General features: G+C 49.2%; 2 protein-coding genes across 3 annotated transcripts; both read left to right on the top strand.

Annotated features, from left to right (window-relative positions):
• The first annotated feature begins 6963 nt into the window (after positions 1-6963).
• On the top strand, positions 6964-10825 carry KLK7 (kallikrein related peptidase 7). 2 transcript variants are annotated; one of them, XM_047836068.1, is made up of 5 exons: positions 6964-7036; positions 7502-7661; positions 7843-8090; positions 8278-8414; positions 10428-10825. In XM_047836068.1, exons 1-5 carry the CDS (start codon positions 6964-6966, stop codon positions 10581-10583), a joined length of 774 nt encoding a protein of 257 aa, XP_047692024.1. In that variant the 3' UTR covers positions 10584-10825. The 2 variants fall into 2 exon arrangements, with proteins under 2 accessions (XP_047692024.1, XP_047692025.1); XM_047836069.1 differs by having other exon boundaries at positions 6964-7040; positions 7518-7661.
• Positions 10826-16985: 6160 nt separating this feature from the next.
• KLK6 (kallikrein related peptidase 6) lies at positions 16986-23508 on the top strand. Its single transcript, XM_047836602.1, has 5 exons — positions 16986-17028; positions 17332-17488; positions 20619-20866; positions 22014-22150; positions 23356-23508. The coding sequence occupies exons 1-5, from the start codon at positions 16986-16988 to the stop codon at positions 23506-23508; spliced, it is 738 nt and encodes a 245-aa protein (XP_047692558.1).
• Positions 23509-25732: the final 2224 nt, after the last annotated feature.

Genomic DNA, 25732 nt, shown 5'->3' with positions numbered 1-25732 from the left:
TTTTGGATAGCAACGTCAGAGTCCAAAATGAGTTCAAAATGGCTTATGTACAAGAAGAGATTGATTTATTTAGGTGGCTAAGAAGGCTGTGGGGATGGTTCATGATGTCAGAGGATGTGACATGGGTACCAGAGTCTCAAGTACTTGAAATGGTGACTTAAGCCAATTAGCTCTCTCTCACACACTCACACACTCTCTCTCTTTGACACTTTCTCTCTGACACTCTGCCTACTTTTCTCTGCTTCTGGTTTTTTTTTTTTAATGTGTAAGCTGTTTTTCAACTCTGCTTGTCTCTTTCCTTCTCCTTTGGGTCTCATTCTAGCCCCTGTAGACAGACTTTTTCAGAGGAAGGGAACCTAGCAGCTACGACACACCCAATTAAGCAAACACAGTAGAAACAAAGATCTCCATTCTCCTGGCATCTTCATATTACTCCCAGGGAAGAACTCTGATTGACTGAAGAACTCAGCTTGAACTGAGCCCACCCCTTTGGATCAATCATTGTTGCCAGGGAGGAAACAATGCTTTTGTCGGCTTGGCCTGGGTCATGCATCAATCACAGTGGTTGGGTGGGCAGATGGTAAGGTTTGGAGAACTATGATTGAAACTTTCACCAGAACTATCTGAAATAAAAGAGCAGCTTCCCAAAAGAAGTGGGGAGCTGTTCTTGAAAGAAGAGGGAAGAGAATCCAGGAAGTCAGAAACAATAGGCCTTCGGAATCCAAGAGGCTGAGTCAGGAGGTTCCAGGGTCACAGTGTCCATGATCCCTCAGGGCAAGGCACAGCTGGCAGGATAACCAGATGCCTGTTCTCAGGCATGATCATGAGCTGGAGGATGAATCATCACACAAAGGTTCAGGACACAGGTTTGAGGGCAAAGGAGATATGAGGCTGGGTATCTGTGTGGGACTTGAGAGCAGGTGCTGGTGCTAAACCCACAGGGCACAGGAGGGCTGGGACTTGGAGTTCTCACCAGCATGGGGTGATGCATCCTTAATAGGCCCATAGGGTCCTGAGTCCATTTGGAGCCAAATAAAACTTCCAGGGTGTGTGACAGTATCCCAGGAAAATTTTCTTCTCAGAGTGTGGGTTTGTATAATCATAATGCTATGGGCAATCCCCAGCATTTGAATTCTGCTTCTTCTGACTCCTTAGCTATATGACTTTGCTCAAGTGGTCGAACCTCTTTTAAACCTCCATTTTATCATCTATAATATGGGGAAGACAGTCCTAACTTGGACCCATGTGAGAAATAAAAATGAGTTCTGAGAAGTGCCGGGCACGTCACACTGCAGGTACACAAGAAATGAAAGCTTCTTCATTCTGGATTGATGGGGTAAGGAAGCTAATATTAACTCAGCATATGCTGTGTGTATGTCCATTTTCTTTTAATAATTTTATTTAATCCTCCCGTTTGCCTCGAGAAGTAAATTTTTCTCTCCCCCACTTTATTTATTTTATTTTTTTTAAACGTTTATTTATTTTTGAGACAGAGAGAGACAGAGCATGAATGGGGGAGAGTCAGAGAGAGAGGAAGACACAGAATCTGAAGCAGGCTCCAGGCTCTGAGCTGTCAGCACAGAGCCCGACGCGGGGCTCGAACTCACAGACCTCGAGATCATGACCTGAGCCGAAGTCGGACGCTTAACCGACTGAGCCACCCAGGTGCCCTCTCCCCCACTTTAAAGAAAGGCAAAGTGAGGCTCAGAAAAATTGAAGTCACTTACCTGAAATCACAGGACTGGCAATTAGGATTCACACCTGGGTTGGTCTGACTTGTGAGGCCAAGTTCTTTCTCTCACACCACATGGCTGAATGGCTCAGGGGTTAAGGAAAGACAGTCTACAGTTGGCAAATCTGTGGATGACAGTGGTTTGCAAACTAGTATACTAGTATTTATTTAAGTACCTCCTATGTTCCCTGGTGTGGGCTGGGTATGAACATCAGATTTGTTCCTTCTGCTCATGTTTAGGTGTTTAGCAACAACATCAGATTAAATAATTAAACACAGAAAGACAGACATTCAGAGCACAACAGAGGAGAAGTTCAGGGGATGTATGAATGAATAACAGGGCTCCAGAGGAATGGGGCTCCTTTCTCCTTTCTGACAGAACGCTGATGAGGCAGGGAGCTGAAGAGAGAATCCAGGGATAAAGATTTGGGCACTAGATGACAAATTGGAAGTCTTACTAAAATTTCCCTCCTTAAGAAGCCAGGAGAGAAAGATAGATTACTGACTCACAGGGCTATGAGGTTAAGTGGCCTGGGGTCTACTGCTTCTTGATTTGGGAGCCCAAGTCAGGAAGGCTGACATCCCTCAAGGCCAGGGTCCTCCTGTGGAATTGGTGACATCAGGCGTCTGAGTTCTGGAGTCTCATTTTGGATTTGATGAGAGTAAGTGTCTTAGAAAATTTGGGGACTTAGCTTGAATTTAGTCAGTATAGGATCAATATTAGTATGGTGTTAGTTGGTAGACTTTATTTTAGAAGTTGTATGAAACGAAGAGTCAAGGTGGTGTGTGGAATTGGGAAAATGAAGGCGGGGGTGGGGAAAGGAGTTGGGCATGGAAATTAATATGGAATTTCAGATAGAAATTGGGTTGAAGAGGAGAATAGGGCTGGAAGTGGAGCCAGAGTGTTAAGATTAGTGTGATTTGGGGGTGAGTTCATGGGGAATATGTCAGTGTGGGCCTTCTGGAATATTACAGGGATGGGCACTATAGTTGTGCATGGGTCAGGCTTGGGACTGAGGCTATGGTGACATTCAATTTTGGTCAAGGTTGAGTTTGGTTTATGGTTAGGGATTCAGGGTTTGGGTCGAGGTTTATCGTTGATTGAGGTGTAAGCCATAGCTCAAGCTAACATTTGGAGTCAGGGACTTGGTCAAGTAAGTTAGAATTGGACAAGGATAAAGCAGAATTGAGGGTTAGGTTTGGGTATGAACTGAGGTTTCAGGTTAAGACTCGGGTTTGTGTCAAGATTGGTGTTGCAAGGGGTGCCTGGGTGGCTCAGTCGGTTGAGTGTCTGACTTCAGCTCAGGTCATGATCTCGGTTCATGGGTTCAAGCCCCGCATCAGGCTCTGTGCTGACAGCTGAGAGCCTGGAGCCTGCTTTGAATTCTGTGTCTCCCTGTCTCTCTGCCCCTAACCCACTCGCATTCTGTCTCTGTCTCTCTCAAAAATAAATAAACATTAAAAAAGATTTTTTAAAAATTGGTGTTGTGAACTGTGTCAGTAAGAATTGTGCTTGAAGCCAGTGACTGAGGTCTTTCTCACCTTCTCATGAGCACTTGATCATATCTGATCAGGCCTTCTCAATGGCACCATCATCCATCGAGCAGGAGACTTGAAGTCTTAACAACTGTCTCTCACACCACAACATCCATTTAATCCATGCCTAACACCTATTGATTTTCTTCTCTGAGCACATATTGAATCTATTCTCTTATTTCCATCTTCACCTCCTAAATGGCCTTATCCAAGTCACCATCATCTCTCATCTGGATTATAGCAATAGTCTCCTTATGTGTCTACATCCCCTTAAAATCCATCCTCCATATAGCAGGTAGAGTGACATTTTGCAAACACAAATCTTGTTATGTCACTCTGTGACTGAAGTCCAAGTGGTTCACCATTGTCTACAGAATAAAGTCAAACTCACCATGACATACAATGTTCTTTACCATCTGGTTCCAGCCAACTCCTTGTCTCTGAGTTCCATCCATGACTCCTTTCCATCTCAGAGCCTTTGCACATACAGTTTCATCTAAATGATATACTCTCCAATCCCTTCCCATTTTATTCCAGTTAAAATTTACCGTTCTTTCAACTCTTAGCTCATTGCCACTTCCTGGGTCAAGGTCTCCAGGAAGTGCTTTCCTTCAGAGCACACATTGGACTTGTAATTTTACATTTGTTTATGAATTATGCATCTTTATTTTACACTAGACTGTCAGCTCCTTGAGAGAAGGAACTCTGTCCAGGTTTGTGCACCATAGTATCCTCAGCATCTAGCCCAGCCTGTGTATATAGATGGTGCTCAATACGTATGAAGGGTTGGATCTGAAAGGCAATGTGGAAGGAGGGCTGGAAAGAGAACTAGGATTGGAGGCAGGACTGGGTTTGTTGATTACTGTGGCTTCAAGGTACAGATTCAAGTTAGAATTGGGTTTGGATTCATGGTTTAGGATCAGATTTGAATTTAACATTGAGGTTTTATTAAGGAAGATTTTGGCTGTAGGAACCAAAAACTCCAAACCAGATAGGAAACCTGAAGAAGTCACAAGATGAAGAAGCACCATAGTTGGTTAATTCACTAGCTTAGAGACCTCATCAAAGACCCCATTTATCCCCATCTCTCTCTTTGGCCATCTTCACTGTTTTGGCTTGGTCTGCCAGATGTTTCTCTCCGTGGCTCCAGCAGAACTGCCACAGTTCCATAACTTACATCCAAAAGGGACATCATCTGGCAGAAGAAAAGAGAACTCTTCAGGTGTCACTTTTGAAAATAAGACAGTCTTGGGGCGCCTGGGTGGCGCAGTCGGTTAAGCGTCCGACTTCAGCCAGGTCACGATCTCGCGGTCCGTGAGTTCGAGCCCCGCGTCGGGCTCTGGGCTGATGGCTCAGAGCCTGGAACCTGCTTCCGATTCTGTGTCTCCCTCTCTCTCTGCCCCTCCCCCATTCATGCTCTGTCTCTCTCTGTCCCAAAAAATAAATAAATGTTGAAAAAAAATTTTTTTTAAAAAAAAAGAAAAGAAGACAGTCTTTCCTAGAAGTGCCCCAATGATCTTCCTCTCATTATTGGCCAGGACGGCCTTTCATGTCCGTGTCTAAACCAGTCACTGGCAAGCAGAGTATGGGTTTCATGTTTGGTGCTTTACTGCACTGAAGTGTAAGGATGAAAGATTATCCAATCAAAATTGGGGTGCTCATAGGAAGGCAGAAGGAGTGAATGCTTGGGTAGGCAACAATAATGCCTATTATGTTATGGGACAAAGGTAGAATAGGGTTGGGGTTGGCATTCAGATAAGATTTGGGCTGATAGCTGAGGAACCAGTCACATTTTGGAGGTCTGCTTTGGAAGTTGGGGCAATTCCGCTTTTAGGAATTTGCCTTCAAGTAATAATCAAATAATGGTTCCCATTTCACTTAAAGTAAAAGCCTAAATTCTACATTGGTCTTCAAGACTCTATGTCCTTTGAGTCCTGTTATGTCTCTGATCTCATGGTCTGACCTTGTCTCCCTTGGTCATTCAGCTCCAGTCAAAATGTCTTCCCCGTTAGAATATTCTAGTCTCACACCTGCATGTTTGCTCTGCCTGGAACTCACTACCCAGAAGTCGATACATGGATCCATTCATCATCTCCTTCAGGATTTTGCTAAGATGTCACCTTCACATGGGAGTCTTTCCAATCATTGTTCCCAACTATATAACCTTAGGGATTTCTGAGCGTGGAGAGAACCAAGAACTCCCTATCCCTCTTCCTGTTTTTATTTTTCTCCGTAGCACTTACCACCACCTAACAAACAATATATTTTATGTACTTATTTTTGTATTCATGGTCTCCACCTGCTAGGAGAGACTCTGTGAAGGAATTTTTGTCTGCTTTGTTGACTGCTGTGTCCCCAGGAGCAAAACAGTGTCTGGCAGAGTAGATGTCCAAAGGATACTTGAATGAACACAAGGAACAAAGATGAATGTACAAAGAAGTTAGTTCATCCCAGCATTATTATAATTAAAACTATCCAAATATACTCCAGTTTGAAACACATTACATAAATCATGGTACAATCATAGAATGGAATACTATCTGTGGAAGGAAGGAAGAGGAAATTATCTAAATAAACTACCAGGAAAAATTGTTCAAGGCATTTTACAGAGGAAAAAAAAAGTTATATTATGGAATGCCCAGTACAGGGTTTTTTTGTTTGTTTGCTTGTTATAAATACATAGTATGATAGAAATCTATGTATACGATGACAACAGTGAGCATTTAGTAGGGTGGGATTAGGGAAAACTCTCTCTTTTTAATTCATATCCCTATATCAGGGCTGGGAGTGGGTTCAGGCTCAAAGACACCACTAGGATCCAGACTGGACAGGTTCCCACAAGCTGGTCAGAATTAGGGCACCGGGGGTAGGTTGCCCCTGAGGGGGAACAAGGACAAGAAAATGGCCCCAGAGGAGGCCAATCCCAGAGCTCAGCCCTCCTTTGACTCCAGCTCCCGTGGCCCCCCTCAGAGCTAGCACCTGGTCTCTCCAGCGGCAGGCCACGAGAGATGTCGGACCAGAAGGGGCGGGGGCGAACTGGCTGGGTACCGCCCCACCCAGGCCTCCAGAGGGAGGGTGGAGAAAGAATTGAGTGCGGCCAATTGCTTTAGCCGCCTCAGGGCTTCGAGATAACTGCGAACACAGGAAAGGGGGTGTCTCAGAGCCGGCTCCACCTGCACCCCAGGGCGCTGGGGGCGGGCGTGGGGGTGGAGGTGGTATAAGAGGGCCGCCCTGCACAGGGCTGGACACGCTTGGCTCCCGACTGAGTCCGGAGCCGAGATCACATCAGACCCTCCAGAGGTGAGAAGGGGCCTCTTTTGGGGTGCGGGATGAGGCTGGCTGGACAGCTGGCTCCTGCTCCTAAGGGGAGGAGGAGCCTGGAGTCCCGGTTCTGAGGGATGAGGGGCTGGAAGTCTGCCATTTGGCGTCCGTCGGGGGAAAAAGGAACTGAGGACCTAGACTTGTAGATGGGGAGGGATGGGAACCCAGATTCCTGGGTCCCAAGAAGAAGGGAGGTCTGGAAGCCTGGCCTCCTGGGTCTGAGGGAGGAAGGGCTGGGGCTGAGACCCCTGGGTCTGCTGGGGGAGAGTTGGGGGCTTGGACTACTGCTTCTTGAACTCTTTGTCCTCCCCAGTCCCAGCAGAAGAGGCCCTTCCTCTGCCTGGCAGCCCCTGGCGAGGCTCAGAGAGGCCACCATGGCAGGATCCCTTCTCTTGCCACTGCAGATCCTACTGTGGTCTCTAGCCCTGAGATCTGCTGCACAAGAAGGTGAGTGCTGAACTGGGAGGTCTGGCTTCACCCCTGGAGTCTCCCTCCATGCCCACTGACCCTTCCCAGGGCCCTCTCTCTCCAAGGACTCCCTGAGTCAGGACCCTCCCCCTGCAGCGGCTCCCGCCCAAGGAAAACAAGACTCTTCTGCCTCCTGCCCTATTTTTTCCTGCTTCCTTCTGACTCCTGGGGTCTCTGTGCCCTCCAGGCCATCTCCTGCACTCAGCGTTGCTCCCATAAGCTTCAGTGGTTGCCTCCAGACAAGATGCTTCTCCTGGGTTTCTGAGCAGACTCCCTCTGTCTCTCTCCACCGCCACGTCCTGCGTTCTCTGCACTGTTCTCCATTTCCACCCCTGCATTCTCCTGTCTCTCTGTCTCTTTCCATCTTTCTCTCCAAAACCAGCAGCTGCCTCTTCAGCCCCCTTGATGCTCGCTACCCACATTTCCCTCCATGTCTCTATCCAGCCCAGGGTGACAAGAGTGGGGAGAAGATTATTGATGGAGTCCCATGTACAAGAGGCTCCCAACCCTGGCAGGTGGCCCTGCTCCGGGGCAATCAGCTTCACTGTGGAGGTGTGTTGCTCAATGAGCAGTGGGTGCTCACCGCTGCCCACTGCAAGATGAGGTATGTGGCAAGGACTGTGGAACCCACTCTCTGGGTCTCTGTCCCCCTTTCTCAGGGTCTCGGTCCCCCTCCTTCTGGGTCTCTCTCCTCCTCTCTTGGGGTCTCTGTCTGCTTCCCTTGAGGTCCCTGTCCCTTCTCCCAATGACAGAGTTTCTCTCTGAATGCCACTGTCTCGTCCCAGTGAGTACCAGGTGCACATGGGCAGTGAGCAGCTGGGTGATAAGAGAGCCCAGAAGATCCGGGCCACACAGTCATTCCGCCACCCTGGCTACTCCACTCAGACCCATGTTAATGACCTCATGCTTGTGAAGCTGGATCACCAAGCCAGGCTGTCGTCGAGTGTGAGGAAAGTCAAGCTGTCCTCCCGCTGTGAACCCCCTGGGACCACATGCACCGTTTCTGGTTGGGGCACCACCACCAGCCCGGATGGTAAGGCTGTCTCAGGGACCCAAGAGCCCTGGCTCCTGACTCCTCCTCCCTCAGACCCCAGAGACAAGGAGTCAGGCCCATTTCATGACTTGAGGGTTGAACTTCTAGCCCCATCTTCCTTCAGGGTCCAAGCACTCTGGGGGCCCCAGGTCCAGGCCTCTGACTGACCACCCCCTCTCTCCACCAGTGACCTTTCCATCGACGCTAATGTGCACAGATGTCAGACTCATCTCCTCCCAGGATTGCAAGAAGGTTTACAAGGACCTGCTGGGAAAGTCCATGCTGTGTGCTGGCATCCCCAACTCCAAGACCAATGCCTGCAACGTGAGACTCCACCTGTCCCCATCCCTGGCTCCCCTGTCGTCCCCACAACACAGAATCTGTGCACCTGACCCTGGTGCCGAACCTTCCCTTGTACCCCATCCCACCCGAGAGCCAGTTTTCTTAGCTCTCTCTATCCTGTTCTCTGCTGGGGCAGTAGTGGGAGCCCAGGAGGCTGGCATGACCCTGGGGATGGGGCAGAATGGCAGTGGGAAAGATGATGTTGAGACAGGCAAGTGAGGCACTGGCTTCAAGCCCAAACTTCAAGTGGATGCCAAAATAAATCATATTCTACTAATGCAATATTCTACAAAATTAGAATCTGTGCAGGGGCGCCTGGGTGGCTCAGTCGGTTAAGCGTCCGACTTCAGCTCAGGTCATGATCTCACGGTCCGTGGGTTCAAGCCCGCGTCAGGCTCTGTGCTGACAGCTCAGAGCCTGGAGTCTGCTTCGGATTCTGTGTCTCCCTCTCTCTGCCCCTCCTCCATTCATGCTCTCTCTCTCTGTCTCAAAAATAAATAAACATTAAAAAAATTAAAAAATAAATAAAATCCATACAAAAAGTCCATGATGAGCAAAATATCAGAATTTTCAGTAAAGAGCAATCAGTCTTACTGAACCACTCATTTGCCTCGGTCTCCAGTAATGATGCAGCATAGCACTGTACTGACCTTGTCTTTACCTAAAGTTGGGATACCGTGCTCAGCATGGACTTTTTCATACCAAATTTGATTTTTTTTTTTAACTATTGCATTACGATACTATTTAGTGCAATTATTAAGATTTTGTGCCCAGAGCTAATGTCTCCTCCACCTTATCCCGGTCCTACTTTTTAGGAAAGGAACTATCTCCCCTTCCTCTTTGTTCCTCCTTCTTCATCTTTTTATTTTTAATATTTATTTTATTTATTTTGAGGGAGAGAGAGAGAGAAAGCAGGGAAGGAGGAGAGAGAGAGGGAGAGAATCCCAAGCAGGCTCTGAGCCTGTGCCGACAGGCACAGGGCATGGGGCCTGACCTCAGGAACCATGAGATCATAACCTGCACCGAAATCAAGAGTTGGATGCTTAACTGACTGAGCCACCCAGGAACCCTGTTCATCATCTTTATAACCTCCTCTCTGTCTCTAAATGTCATCGCTTTCCATCTTCCTCTCTCTCTCTCCCTCCTTCTCTCTCTCTCTCTCTCTCTCTCTCTCTGTCTCTCTCTCGTCTGCCGTTGTCACTCTTTTTATTTACCTGTCTCTACCTGTGTTCATCTCTGCTTCACCCCCTACATTTCTTCCTCTCTGTCCCCCTCTTCCTTCTGCCTTCTTTCCACCCTTCTTTCTGTACCCCCACTCTCTTTGCCCATGTCGGTACAGTTTTCAGGGGAAGTGGGGTGGTGTGTGTTAGAGATGGGGGGGGGATGAGACAAGGATGTATGTCCTAGAGAGTGGCAGGGGGTGGGGCTTTTTCCCTAGTGAGGGCCGGCTTCATGAATATGCAAGTTGTGCAGTGGCACAGGGCTTCACTCCACACTCGGGAGAGTCCCACACATGGTTTAACGCACTTCTGTTGTTGTCTTGAATCTCTTAATAACTTTTGAACAAGGGGGCTGCATATTCATTTTGCACTGCGGTCTGTGAATTATGTCATTGGCCCTGCCCCTGTTCCCCTTTCATGCTCAAAGGGCATGTATCCATTCTCTGGAGACGATGCTCCTTCTCCCTCTGGCTTGGCGAAGAGTCCTTAACGAGGGGAAAGTAAGTGGCACTCTAACCTTGGAAGCTCCCTCACCTCCCAGTGATTGGTCCCATTGGCTGGGGCACAAGTCGAGGTCTTCAGATAGCCGTTTGGTTCTCTCCAGGACAGCACTAATTTGTGCTCTCCCACTGGTCCCCAGAGACCATGAGTCTTTTCCCATTGGCCAGAGTGGAAGTTCATGGTCTGGCAGGACAGAGATGTGATAACTACACACTGTGGACATGTCTGTGGTGGTTGCTCTGAAACCAAAGCTAATCTGCTCTTTCTTCTCCAGGGTGACTCAGGGGGACCACTGATGTGCAAAGGTACCCTGCAAGGCCTGGTGTCCTGGGGAACTTTCCCTTGTGGCCAACCCAATGACCCAGGTGTCTATACCCAAGTCTGCAAGTACTTCAAGTGGATAAATGAGACCATGAGAAGGCATGGCTAATCTCTGCATACCTCCCATCTCTTCATCTATACTCCTGGAACAAGAAATTTACAGAAATAAGGATGTGATGAACTGTGGTCATTATTTGACCTTACCTTTCCTCAAAGACATATTACAACCTCAACCATATGCCATGTGTGTAAACCAATCAAATTAACAAAGGCCTAACACACAAAAACCTCAGTATTGGTAAAGACCAGCACTCTTAACCAGCGGAACTGTAAATCATGCAATTTTTATGCAAGGCAGTTTGGCAAAGTGAATTGAGACCCTTAGTTACCACCGTTGACCCTGTGATTCTGGTTTAGAAAGATATTACTGAAAAAATAAACTAAAAATCCAACTGCGGAGCAAGGTTTGAATTCATCACAACAGTATCCTGGCAAAACAGTGGAAACACTGAACATGTCCCAAATCAGTGGATTGTTTAGATCAATAATAGGCCCGTTTGGGACAAGGATGTTAGGAAGCTGTTAAGGATAATAACTTTGCAGCATTGCTAGTGTTATTCAAGAATGTGTTGTATGATGGAACATGAAAAAAGAGATACAAATATGTGTATGTGACTCTAGCCACGTGAAATGAAATAGTCACAGAATAAAATCCGAAAAGACATGTACTAACCTGCATTCAGTGGTAGTTACAGGGTGCCTCCTTCCTTCCATTTATTTTCTGTGGGTGTGCACTTTTGCAACATGCAAACAAAGGTGGAAAAGCCCTGAAGATCTAAGGCTGGGGGAGAGGGACCCTTAAGAGAGGGAGACACATCTGATTTTGAGCCTTCGCCCTGCTCCCTGCCTAGTGACCTGTTTCTGTCCATTTCCCAGATTTTAGTTTTCCTCATCTGTAAAATGGGGGAGACAGAGAGATAGAGAGCAAGAAAAGGTCAAGAGGGAAGAAGGAAGGGCGGAGGAAAAAGAGAATAAGCCTACCTCATTGGGGTGGAAAGGACGTGAAAGTGTTCCTGAGTATTCCACAGGTGGCAAACCAGGAAAGAAGGAAGTTTTCGGGAAGGATAGGGCTGGCGGGGGGATGGGACACCTGAGTCCCCCAAGAGCCCACCCAAAGTGAGCAGCCAGCATCCCAGGTGCCAGAGAAAGATGGGGGAGGGAATTTGGGTTGGTGGGGTCCTATTCTCAAAGAAGGCAGGGGAGGGACCTCCAGAAGAGAGGAGGGAGGAGTTGCCTGTGACTCAGAGACTGGCCATGCCCCTGGCTTCATGCCATCCAAGGCTCTCTGGGCAATCACACCTCAGACGCTGCTGACAGAGGGATCCTCTCCAGCCCAAGGCTCACCCTCCTGCCTCCTTGCCAGTTTCTCCCCCAGAATTCCGAGCCACTGTCCTCCAGATCCTTCCTCTCCCCATCTCATCTCCTTGGCAAGTCTCTCCTAGCCTCCAATTCCTCTACTCCTCCCCATATTGCAGAAATCATAGGAGTCCAGACCCCTCCTCAGACCTAAGCATCCCTGCCTCCAGCACCTCTCCCCTCAGACCCAGGTGTCCCCTGGCCCCTCCTGCCTCTGTATCAGTGTCAAGTTTAAGTAAGGAATGTCAAGGGTTTCCAGCCACCATCCTCCATGAAGATCCATCAACTTCTCCTCTCCCAGGCAAGTCGCCCCAAATCAATATTCGATCTAAAGTTTAAAAAGTAATGAAACCTCGAAGTTGCACTAAATCAGCCTGGAGACACCTGGCCCTCCCTTTTGGCAGCTCCCATATACAAGTGTGGGGGTGGGTTTGTTTGCAATGACTTGAGATAGTGCTCTTGTTGGATTGTTTAAAAAATTACTTCCTTTCTTTTTGGACAGACAGCTCAGCATAGTAGACAAAGGCACTGACTCCAGAACCAGGCTTCTTGGATTCCAGCCCCTACAAGCTATTTGCACATGACTTCCCCATTCCTCTTCCTTCATCCTTGAAGTGAGAGAAATAACACCTATTTCCCAGGTCTGTTATGAAGATTAAATAAACTTAATATTCAGAAAGTGCTAGAACAGTGCCTAACATGGAATAAGCCGTCAGTTGAAGCCATATTGGCTCTTATTGTCTGTAATTCCCGGCACTTTTTTCCTTGCTTACACTCTCAAAGTTTTCTTGTAACACGTTTTCTTTATTGAAGACTTTTGCAGAGCACGTCAATTTGGAGAAAAACATCTTGTACATAAGCATGCGTGGCACGCAGAGAGGGCAGAATCCTAAAGGTCACTGGCAGATGCCTGCAGTTGGGGACTTCATTATCTCTCTTCTAGAGGCTGAGGTGGAGCTCCACACCGCCTATCACCTCCCTCCTTTCCCACGAGGCTCTCTCAACAACTCCCCCTAGCCCTCCCATCCCTTATTCCAATAAGGTACACCCGGTGGGAGCACCAAAAGGTGGATCATGTCTACCGCCATGTTGGAAATTGAGTTCTAATCCAAAAGGCCCCACCATTTCCTGGGTGTTGGATGTTGAGTAATTAACTTCCTTCTCTGAGCCTCAGTTTCTTCTTTGTAAAATGGGAGTGGGTGTAATGAAGTCATTTAATCATTTGGTCAACATTTTCCAAGGCTTCCTCTGGGCCAGGTCCTGTGAGGGCACTTGGGACACAGGGGTGACTTAGCCTCAGTGCCTGCCCTCAAGGAGCTCATGATCCAGTGGGGGAGGGGGCTGATGTGGATCCAGATGCTTACGGTCCAAGGTGACCTGGGGGAGGCACCTGCTGTGGAAACCTAGGTGACAGAGTGACTAACCCAAGTGCAGGGAGTGGAAGTTGGAAGGTGTTCAGGGAAGGCTTCCTGAAGGAGGTGATATCTAAGCAAAGACTTGAAAGACAAGTTGTGGCCAGGGGAAGGTGAGAAGAGCATTTGGAGAGGGAGAATAGCATGGGTGAGGGCCCAGAGGTGAGAGAGCAATCTTCATGGCTGGAACACGAGACCCATGGGCAGAGCTGGGCTGTGCAATGTGGTGGTTTCTCACCACGGTGGCTCCTGACTTGTGAAATGTGGCAAGTTTTAAATGAGATGTGCTGTAAGGGAAAGACACATTAGATTCCAAACACCGTGCAAAAAATAAGAAGGCAAACTATCTTTAAACATGTTATTTCAATTTCACATGGCAATATTGGATGTATTGGGTTAAATGAAATATTAAAATGAACTTGTTTCTTTTTACTATTTATTTTAAAATTTTTTTAATTTTTAATTTTCTAAAAATTTTTAATATTTATTTATTTTTTGAGAAAGAGAGAGAGAGAGAGAGACAGAGCCCAAACAGGAGAGGGGCAGAGTGAAAGGAGACACAGAATCTGAAGCAAGCTCCAGGCCCCAAGCTGTCAGCACAGAGCTTGACGTGGGGCTTGAAATTACGAACCACATGATCATGACCTGAGCCAAAGCCGGACGCTTCATTGAGCCACCCAGGTGCCCGTAATTAATTTTTTTTTATTTTAGAGAGAGAAAGCAAGCAGGAGAGAGGGACAGAAGGAGAGGTAAAGAGAGAGAGAGAGAGAACCTTAGGCAGACTCTATGTTCATCACAGAACCCAATGCAGGGCTCGATCCCATGACTCTGGGATCATGACCTGAGCCAAAATCAAGAGTTGGATGCTCAACCGGCTGAGCCACACCTAGATGTCCCTCTTTTTACTATTTAAAAAAAGAAGTGTGGTTATTAGAAAATTTAAAAGTGCACGTATACTTGGCATTATATTTCTATTGACCAGTGCTGCCCTGGATGCTGAAGGGTCTCCCAACACCTGGCTGAGAGGCTGGGACTTTGTCCCAGGGATGATGGGGCAGACAGAGCAGGGCTATGAGCAGGAGAGGGGCAGGGTCAGCTCTGGGTGCAGGAAGACCCCTCTGGGGTCAAGGGAAGGATACAGAGAAGGGGGAAGAGCCCAGGGTGGTGCTCCAGGTGGGCAAGAAGCAGGTCTGAGCTGGGATCAGGGACATGGGGATAGAGAGGAGGGAGCCAACAGAGAGAGAAGGTGCTGGGCCGGGCTGTGAGAGATCCAGCCGGCTGTCAGGGAGGATGGCGGGTTCTGAGAAGATGCTGAGTTCAGTGGGAACGTGGGTGTGAGGGGCCTGGAGGAGGTTGGGAGCATGGGAGCAGTCTGAGAGCACTTTGAATGCCAAATGTTGACTTTCACCCCCCAGTGCCAGGCCCAAGCTGGTGCCGAGGTGGACATTACTGATACCAGTTGATCTCATGTCCAGTGATCGGCCCACAAGTCCCCATTTTCCTTCTCATGCTCTGTGCTCATCACATCCATTTTTATTTCCCTCCCCGAGGCCACGCTCCTGCTCGTCAGCCCACATCCACCACAAGCCAGGCCTCTACGCCCTGCTTCTCCTGACCCCAGGCCCGACTTTCAAGGCCCAGCTTCAAAGGCACCTCCTCAAATCCCCCTGGATCCCTCCATAGCACCCGAGGCCCCCATTTCGCACTCCCACATCCCTCTCGCGTTTTCTTGCATCCCTGCTTATTTCCCAGCCTCTCCCTACACGTTGAATCTCATCGTAACCCCCCCCCCCCCCATCTCCCTAAACTAACCCACATCTGGGCAAGGGCACAGGCTTCTCATGGAAATGCAGGGGAAATAAGCAGACGGAGATGTGGAGAGTGTCAACAGAGACTCAGAGAATAGGGAGAGAGACAGACAGAGATCCAGAGAAAAAGATGGGGAAAGAGGCGGAGGAAACACAGGAAAACAGAGAGAAAGAGAGAGACGGATGTGGAGACACCCTCACCGTGGCCAGAGGGGACAGAGGTGGACAGTGAGACCTCAGAGGTGGACAGACTTAAAGCAGGGGGACCAGGAGGGTCAGAGGTCCTCATATCCGGGCAGAGGTGGGTGGACAATCAAAGGACAGCAACAGGACTGTCAGACAGGGACAAAGGGAAGCTATTGACACAGCCGCCCGCCTGCCCGGAAGAGAGGTTGAGAAACGGAGCTTCTGGGAGCATGGCACTGGGTGTTGGGGGCGGACAAAGCCCGATTGTTCGAGGCCCCTTTCCCCACAGCGCCAGGGCCTGCGCCCCAGCCCAGGGCAGAGGCGGATGCCAGCTTGGTGACACATGCTTTCTCACTGGCTTGCTGATTACGGTGGGGACACGGAGGTCGTCAGCACCCACAGAGGGACTTACGGGCAGGTGCGTGAATCACCCCAACCCCACTGACCCACGCGGCCTGGTTTTCAGCACCTGAGGGGAGCAGGCCCAGAGGTGGTGGGATCCCTGCAGGCTGGGGGGGCACTGTTTGCTCCCCTGGGCATTGGTATTTGGGTCCTCAGACATCTTCTTGCTTAAGGACCTAGAAGTCTAGGGACTGAGGAGGACAAGTTCCCATCTTTCCTCCTTTAGGCTCAAAAGTGTGCAAGCCTAGGCCCTTCTCCTGAAAGTCTAGAATTCTAGGGCCCCCTCCCCTCCTCCCTCAGAACCTAGGGTCTGACCCCCAGCCTCTCCTCCTTCAGACCCAGGAGTCCAGACCCCCAGCCCCTCCTCCCTCAGACCCAGAAGTCCAGGCCACCAGCGCACTCAGGGGCTGGTATTCCCTTCCATGGAAGCCCAGTCAGGGGTCATTGGGAGCAGGGCCATGGGGCCGTGGGGATGGAAGGAATGTGTGTGGGAGGTCTGGGTGAGGAGGAAAGGGTGGGGCGGCCTCCTGCCTCAGGGACCTGGGGAGACAGGGGTTAAAAGGAAGCACCAGGAGTGTCTGGGGACAGGAACAGCCTCTTCCAGGGAGGCCAGGAAGCCCGGGTGTCTGTCTGGCCTGGGCCCCACAGCCCATACATCCTCTGCTGTCTGTCTCACTGGCTCTGGCTCCTAGGCACCCTCTCTGCTTTCAGTGTCCCATCTCTCCCCATAACACCCTGCATTTCTGACTCTCTCTGCCTCTTTGTCTATCTGCCTGCGCACGTGCTGTCCCTGCCCCAACCCAAGAACCCCTCGGCCAGGAGTCCTCTGGACCCCCAGGTAGCCGGCCCCCAGCAGGTAAGATCACACTGCACCCCGGAGCCTCCAGGTGTGGGGTGAGTGACAGGGTAAGCACAGAGCCAAGGTGCAGAAGAAAAACCCCATGGGGAGGGAAGAAGTTCAGAGCCCCTCCTGGGCCATGCCCTTCTGTGGGCAGGCAGCCACACTGGAGCCCAGAGGAGTAAGAGACTAAACGAGAATCACACTGTGAGCCGCTGCCCGCCCCAGTGGTTCCGGCTTCTCGCTCAGCCCGCCCTCATGGGACCCCAGGATGGAAGTCATGGTTAGAGTGACAAGAAATCAGGAGGCTAGGTGAAGGACAGATGTCAAGGGTCAGAAGAACATGCAGGCTGGAGTGGAGGGGGGGTGGCGGAGGATGGGAGGAAGGGCCTGGGGCGGGGGTTGGTCTGAGGCAGAGACTGAGGAGCATTTGGCTTCCTTTCTCAGGAATGGGCACGAAGACGCTGGTAGTATTGATCCTGATGGCCGCAGGTGGGAAGAAAGGGGACAGGATGGGGCAGTTTGGGGTGCAGTGGGGGCTGCTGATGGGAAGGAGTTTGAGGATGGGGATGGGCTTCGCACAGATATGGAGGTGGGGTGGGCTTGGAGTGAGGAGGAAGTCGGGAGCTAGGTTAAGGATGGGGGGGCGCAGACAGGAAGGGAAGTGGGAGGTGGTCTGAAAGATGGGGAAGAGTTTGAAGGTGGGGGTAGGAAGGAGATGACCTGGGGTTCACCCTGAGGGATTCACCCGGTGTCTCCAGGCCTCCTCCCTGACTCAGACCCTTCCTCTCTCAGCCTGGGCGGAGGAGCAGAATAAGGTGCTGCATGGCGGACCGTGTGAGCAGACGTCTCACCCCTACCAAGCTGCCCTCTACACATCAGACCACTTGCTCTGCGGAGGGGTTCTCATTCACCCGCTGTGGGTCCTCACCGCTGCCCACTGCAAAAAGCCGTGAGTCTCCCCACTGGGAGTGAGGAGTAGTTGCAGTGAGGCCTCGATGGGTGTGGGGGGGGGGGGTCTTGCAGATTTCAGGCACAAAGTGACAGACACATCCCCCTGCCCCAGCACAAGACCACCTGGTAACCAGGTTCATCTGGCCAGTATTTAACTGAGCATTAACTATCTGTCAGGCACTGTCTGGGGCCCTGGGGATACAGCAGTGAAAAAGACAAGCAAAATTGCTACCTTTATGAACAACAGACCTTCTAATTGGGGAATCAGATCATGTGGGTCCTGTAGGCAGCAATGGCTCCTTGGATTTCATTCTTAGTGCAGTGAGAAGCCACTGGAGAGTTTCATTCAGGGAAGCAACACGATCTGATTCACATTTTTTAAAAAATGTATTTATTTTTGGGAGAGTGCAAGCAAGGGAGGGGCAGAGAGAGGGGGGCAGAGGATCCAAAGCAGGCTCCCCGCTGACAGGCTGACCACAGTGAGCCCGATGTGGGGCTCAAACTCATGAGCCACGAGATCATGACCTGAGCTGAAGTCGGATGCTTGACCGACTGAGCCATCCAGGTGCCCCTGATTCACATTTCTTTAGAGCACCTTGGCTACCATATTGAAAGTGGGCTGGGCAAGGAGAAATGAAGGGATCCATGTAGATTAACCTAAGGATGATGGCTTGGACCAGCGTGGTGGCAGTGGGGACGGAGGATAGGTGGAAAGTTTGGGAGGTATTTTGAGACTCAGCCAGCAGGACTTGGGGATGTAGCATGGAAGAAGCAGGGCTGACCTCCAGGTATTTGACTCAAACAAGTGGGTGTTTTGTGGTATCTCTCTGAGTCAGGGGAGAGGGAAAGAGAGCCAGGTTGGATATGGGCAGAGGAGTGTCAGACACTTGGCTTTAGCCATGGTGATTCTGAGATATGAGGGAGATGTCCAAGAAGCATGAAGGTCAGCCACTGGTGCTCCGGTGAGAGGTCAGAGCTGGAAGTAAACCTGAAGGTGTCACCACAAATAAGTGGTAATTTAAACACAAGGTGGGATGAGATCATCCAAAATGTGGACACAGGTAGAAAAGCAAAGAAGGCCCAGAACTAATCCTCAGGGCACTAATGACCACTAGTTAGATTAACAGTTGCCATTTTGTTCAACGCTAACTACAGACCGGGTGCTGAGTTAAGCGGTATATATATATATATATATATATATATATATATATATATTTCCTGGAATCTCCACAGTAAGGGACTCTTGGCCCCATTTGGCAGATGAGGACACTGAGACTCAGAGATGTAGTAAGTGGCAATTCAAGTGTTTGTAAACCTACAGGTGCCACTCCCCTCTGTGGGGGGAGGGGTTTAATCATGCAAGGTTATGGACTTAAGGGTCCCCTGCACGGTCTCCCCCCATGCTCAGGCATTGCTCTCACCATTCTCGTTCATCCATTTGGTCCACATTGATCAAAGCATCTGCTAAGAGCCAGATTTGAGCTGAGCAGTGGGGACTCAGCAGTGGATGAGAGAAATACAGAGCCTCTATTCTTGGGCACACAGGAGCAGAAAGGCACAGAATGTTTTTTAATGAACAAGCCCATGGAAAATCATATAATTACAAATTACCCTAAGTCTAGTGGAGGAAAAGAACAGGGATGTTCCCTAAGAGAAAAAAAACAGAGGTACCCACTTTACATAGAGGCGGGTGTCAAGAAGGACCTTCTAATGAGATGAAGTTCAAGCTGAGGCATGGAAAATGAACAAGGGTAGACAAATGAAGAGGGAGGAAGAGCATTTAGAGCAGCAGAAGTGCAAAGACAAAGGCCCTGAGGTGGAAACAGTCTGGAGTGCACTAAGAAATTTACTGGTTCACAGCAGGGTAGAGGATGGTGGAAGGAATTTTATTCCAAGGGCAATGGGGAGCCATGAGAAAACTTTGAGCAAAGGAGTGACTCTTTGATCCATTTCACAAATGTTCATTGGTTATCTATCATAAATATGACAGACATAGGTCTAGGCACTGAGGACGCTATATCTGAACAAAACAAAAATCCCATTTGATATTCTAGAGCTGTGCCACCTAATGTGGTAGCCACAAATGGCCAATTAAATTTACATTAAGAAAAATGCAATGGGATGACAAATCCAGGGGCCACATGTCAAGTGCTCAGTAGCCACTTGTGTCTAGTGGCCACCATATCAAACAGCTGCGTGCCTGAGAAAGGTCTATCGAACAGTGCTGCTATGGTAGAAAGAAAGAAAATAAAACAAGTAAATATTTAACAATAAAGATATAGTATATCAGATGGTAATGGTAGGTTCTCTGGTGGCAAAGAAAGCAGGAAGGGGAAATAGGACTTGCATACTAGGATGGATATTTGCACTTCAATTGGGTCATCAGGGAAAGCCTCACTGAGAAGGTGGCATTTGAAGGAAGTGTGGGAGGGAGCCATGCAGCTATGAGGGGAAAAGAGTTGCTGGCAGAAGGAGCAGCCAGTGCAAAGACCCTGGGGTGATAGGATGACTGCTGTGTTCAAGGAAAGGCAGGGAAGCAAGTGTGGCTAGAGCAGAAGGAGAGAGGGAGAGAGTGGGTTGAGGTGATATCTGAGAGGTGATGAAGATAGGATGTGCAGAACCTTGTGGGTTAGGGTGAAAACTTTAGCCTTTACTCTGAGTGAGATGGGAGTCATGGGAGGGGCCTGATCAGAGGAGGAACAGGAGGAGGCAGGATATTTTATGTCATTAAAATTTCTCCGGTTGTTTTGTGGAAGATAGACTGTGGAAGGGCAAAGGCAGAAACGAGGAGTCCAGTGAGGTGGCTTCTGCCAACATTCTAGTAAGAGGTGATGACTCCAGACCAAGATGGCAGCAGTGGGGGGCGAGATGTGGTCACGTCCTGGATATACTTTGGAGAGCCAAAAGGATTCTGGACAGCTTTTGTGTGAGGCATGAAATAAAGAGAGTCAAGAATAGTCTCCAAGGTTATTCTGGAAGGATGAAGTTGTCATTTTCTGAGCTGGGAGGAGAACAGGACAGATGGTTCATGGTGCACCAGGCTACCCTTTCTTGCCATCACAGCCCTCTCTGAAGTCTCAGCTGCAGTCCAAGGGCTCCAGGTAAGACCCAGCCCTCCTCTTTCCCAGAAATCTTCAGGTCTACCTGGGGAAACACAACCTTCAGCAAAGGGAGAGTTTCCAGGAGCAGAGCTCTGTTGTCCGGGCTGTGGTCCACCCTGGCTATAATGCTGCCACTCATGACCAGGACATCATGCTGTTACGCCTGTCTCACCCAGCCAAATTCTCTGAACGCATTCAACCACTCCCCCTGGAGCAAGACTGCTCGGCCAACCACACCAGCTGCCACATCCTAGGCTGGGGCAAGACAGCTGATGGTCAGTAGGAGGAGGGTGATGGGGAAGCGCCAATGGGTGACAGGCTATGGAGGAGGTGGGTTCATAGTGAGGACCAATGGGGCAGTCTGTCAATGTGTGAAAGGTCAGTGTGGAGGGGAGGCAAATATGGGAGTAGGGCGAATGAGTGAACAGTCAGTGGAGAAAGTAGACCCATGAGTGAATGATATGGAGAGATGGGCCATAAGATGGAGGATCAATGAAAAAGGAGGGTCAGTGGGAAGATTCCAATCAAGAAGGAGGCCAATGATCAAAAGAAACCAATCAGGACGCACAGATGATCAAGAAGAGATAAATGGAGGATGGACTAATGGAAGAAGAGGTATCAATAAAGCATGGCAGCCAGCTGAAAGATGTTAATTGAGAGTGCAAATGGGGTAGAGAGTGATAATAGAGAGGAACCAATGAGGAAGAGTCAAAGGTCAAGAGGAATCACTAGACGGAGGACTGGGGGAGGAACAAGTCTAATAGGTCAGCAGGAACCACTGAAGGTGGGTGGGCCGGTAAGTGAAGGGCCAAAAATGGAAGGTGGACCATTGGGTGAAGGACCAATAGGAAGGGAAAGCCAATGAGGGAGGTGGGTTCGTTTAGAAAGAGCCAATGAGGGAGGTGGACCACTGGATGAAGGGCCAATAGGAAGGGAGAGCCAATGGGAGCAGGGGCGGGGAATGAAACCAGTTAGGAAAGCACCAATGGGCAAGTGTTGGCCAGTCAAGATGAACCAATGGAAAGAAGGGTCCAGTGAATGATGAAAGGGTGGAGGAGGGACTAACAGAATAGAGTCTAGAGGTCCCTTGGAACAACTGAAGAAGGTGGGATCAATGAAAGAGAAGAGTAGAGGCAGAACCTTAGAGAAAGGGAAAACCAATAAGAAATGAGGATTCCCGGAGAAAAGGTGATTAATAAGGAAAAAGGGCCAATGAGAGGAAAGAATGATGTAAAGAGGGACCAATCAAGAGTCAGAGCCAATGGGTTTTTATGAAAGAAAGACAAATAGGAAGAAGGAAACCAGTGGGAAGTAAGGACCAATAGGGGAGAAGTGACTCATAGGGGTTGGGATTGGAAGATCGCTGGTGAGGACATGAGAAGGACAGGTTGTGAGATGAGCCTGGCCCATCTTTCTCTGCAGGTGGATTTCCTAACACCATCCAGTGTGCATACATCCATCTGGTGTCCCATGAGGAGTGTGAGCGTGCCTACCCCAGCCAAATCACCCGGAACATGGTGTGTGCTGGGGATGAAAAGTACGGGAAGGATTCCTGCCAGGTGAGGCCACCAGGACCTGCCAGTGACATAGCCAAGAGCAGAGACAGGAAGAGAGAGATACACAGACCCAAATAGAGCTTTCCATGCTGGGAGACAATCCCAGGGAGAGAGTCTTAATTTGATACTCAGAGACACAGCCAGGAACAGGCAGACATATAAAGACAGCCAGTAGAGACAAGGACGGAGATGGAGAGGTGAAGAACCAGAGAGACACAATAAGGAGGCAGATGGTGTGAGGGGACCATCCTTCCTCAGACAGAACCCCTGAAAGTCCTGTTTGGACATGGCCGAGCTCTGGAGGTGGGCAGACCACAGCTGCAGAGAGACAGGGCTCATCCCCACTCCCAAATATCTCCTTTAACTTGGGGGTTTTGTTTTCCCCATCATCCATCAGATCTTTCCTATTTATGGCAAAATTTACCCCAGTGCATTGAGGGACGTGAAGAGATCAGTCAAGAGGGAGAAAGAGACAGAGACAGAGAAAGCGATACACAGCAAGTTGGACGCAAAGAAGGGGCAATCAGACAGACCTCATTTCCAAAACTGTCTTTTCTTGCTCCAGTTTTGTTGACATGCATGCATACATCACAGTAGAAGTTTCAGGTATATAGCATAGTGTTTGGCTTCCATATATTGTGGAATGATTGTTGCAGTCAGTTAACTTAGTACCCATTATCCCCTGTGGATTCAATAAAAAGAGAAGCAAAAAAGATGGGAACCCAATCCCCACTCCCCAGATTAGAAATAGTGTGAATTTGTTCAGATCTGGCTTTTGTAAAGAGGGGCCTGATTACAGCTAGTAGTTTCTCTTTTTTTTTAATGTTTTGTTTATTTTTGAGACAGAGAGACAGTGAGACAGAGCACGAGTGGGGAGGGGCAGAGAGAGAAGGAGACACAGAATCTGAAGCGGGCTCCAGGCTCTGAGCCATCACCACAGAGCCTGACACGGGGCTCAAACTCACAAACTATGGGATAATGACTTCAGCCAAAGTCGGACGCTTATCCAACTGAGCCACCTAGGCGTCCCCACCCCCCACCAAGAGATTTTATTTTTAAGTAATCTCTACACCCAACATGAGGCTCAAACTCACAACCCCGAGATCAGGAGTTGCATTCTCCACCGACTGAACCAGCCATGAGTCACTGTCTCTCTTTCTTTTCTCTGTGTGTGTTTCTGTATCTGACTCTCTCCCTCTTTTCCACAGGGTGATTCCGGGGGCCCGCTGGTGTGTGGAGACCGTCTCCGAGGTCTTGTGTCATGGGGAAATGTCCCTTGTGGATCCAAGGAGAAGCCAGGAGTCTACACTGATGTCTGCAGATATGGCCACTGGATCCGAAAAACCATTCAGGCCAACTAACCCTGACATGTGACATCCAACTCTTGACCTGTGACCCCCACCTGCTGGCTCCAGAATATCTCTGACCAAGACTTTACCTTCCCCCCACCTGCCTAGATCCAACCCTTAATGCTTAATAAAAGCAGCGACGTGACAGCACAAATTCACCCTGATTTTACCCCAGCCCCATCCTCGCATGACTGGGGGCAAGTGGGGATATGAGCTAAGGTCTTACCCCCACCACTAAGAGGATACAGGAAAACTCCTTCCCAGCATCTCTTCTTTCCTGGTTGTCTCATGGGCTCTACTTCTTCCTGCAGAGGGGTGGTCACAAGTCTGGCAAATTTCTGCTCCTTGCTAGTCGTCTGCCCTTAGGAAGTGACTTCCTTCACTGTGTAGATTTTCTCATCTGTAACATAAGGATAATGACAGGACATTCCTCATTAGGTGGCAGCTGTCATTGGGAAGATTCAAGATTCCAAACGTGTGGAACACAGACAAGAGGCCCTGACACCCTAACACACCTACCTGAACAATAAAGAGTGGATTTTATTATTATTGTGATTTTTTTTTTTTTTTTGCTTTTATTCCATGTCTGCCTCTCTGAAACCTGGATATTCTTAGTTACCTTTTACAGCCCAGTTTGGTTTTTCCTCCCTTCTAAGAAGACATCTGTGAGTACTCCACCTGGTTCTAGCCTTCATGGTGGCTCTCTCCCCTCCACTCCTTTTGTAGCAGTGGAAGCAGGGAGGTGAGAAGGCTGGGAGGTCACTGTGTGTAGATGGGAGAGCAGAGCAGGAGCCAGATCCCAAAAGACCGCAGACCCTAGGTTGAGAGGATAGGACTTTCTCCTGAGGGCAGTGGGGAGCCATGGGAGGCTTGTGAGCAGGAGCAGCACTGTGGCTTTGTACAGGATGGACCAGAGAGGAGAGACTGGAGGCCAGGGAGGAGATTGAAATGACAGTGCAGGGAGAGAGGAGGGCTGAGTGGCGGCTGGGTGGTTTGGAGAAGGGGGCTGAATATGGGGTCACTGTATGGAAAGGGTTGGGTGGATGACATTCTCATAGAGGAGAGAACCTGTAGAAAGTCCTGAGGGTGTGAGAACATCAGGTGTGCCCCAGATGGCACACCACTCAGGTGATGGCAAATCACTCAGGATGGGGGAGCCAGGGTTTGAGGAAGGAGGAGTGGGTGGTGTGGCTGAAAGTGTGGGTCAGTAGAAGGCAGTGTTGGCCTTGAATGCCAGGAAGAAGCACTTGGCCTTGATCCCGAGGGCCTTGAGAAAAGGACAGGGTCAGATATGTGCACCAGAAAGATCTTGCTGTGGTCCATTTGAAGGGAGAGCAATGGGCAGAGGGGAGGAGAGACTGTAGGTCCCCCTAAGAAATGAAGGGAACAGACACCAGGCTTCTTCATGCTTTCTGGGCTTCTCCCACCAACATGCACCATACGTGATCCCTAACCAATGTACACACCTCTACCCCCAAGTCCCAGGCCTGTCCCTGTCCTCAGAGAAGCCTTCTGTTTTTACAACCCCTATGCATCATCTCTGAGGAAGGCAAAACAGCCTCTAAGCCAGGTGTCCTTCCAGGGAGGTGAGTGGGATGGGTAGGGGCTCCCAGAGAGAGAGGGAAAAGAGGGCTCTACATGGGGGCTGGATTTAAGAACAGAGAAATATTTAGGAACAGAGGGAGAATCAGAGACAGCAATTCATCTGTTTCAATATTTACTGCAACTTTATTTTTGCCCAGCACAACACAGAACAAAATTGGAAGTTGTTAAACAGAGCAATCGCATCATAGGAAATGTTCAAAGTCAGTCGTGTGTTATTCTACAATGGGAGAGTTATGTGGCCCAAAGACAGAGGGAGTCTTAAAAGAACAGAGACCCTCAGTTGCAACGGTCTTCAGATTTAGAGAAAAAGCATACATGCATGTCTTAAAAATCTAAGGTGAAAGTTGATCAAGCCACATGATGGCAGGGAGTGGCTGATTTTTATGTGTACGTGGAAATATTGTCACGTGAATGGCCTGGGCCCGCCTTGACCAATCCCTTCTGAAGGTTATGAATGACAAATAGGGCCATGAAATGCGCCAGAGTCACCAGGAGGAGCCAGTCAGTGGATGTCCAGAAGAACTAAATCAACTTCAGTTAATTGAGAGAGAATTGTCTTCCTTTTTCAAAGATATTGATTTATTTTGAGACAGAGAGCGCAAGCAGGGGAGGGGCAGAGAGGGAGGAAGAA

Source organism: Prionailurus viverrinus, chromosome E2, assembly GCF_022837055.1.
Source record: "Prionailurus viverrinus isolate Anna chromosome E2, UM_Priviv_1.0, whole genome shotgun sequence".
Lineage (NCBI taxonomy): Eukaryota > Metazoa > Chordata > Mammalia > Carnivora > Felidae > Prionailurus > Prionailurus viverrinus.
Note: the sequence above shows the minus strand (reverse complement) of the source record. Positions and strands in the feature narration are given on the sequence as shown.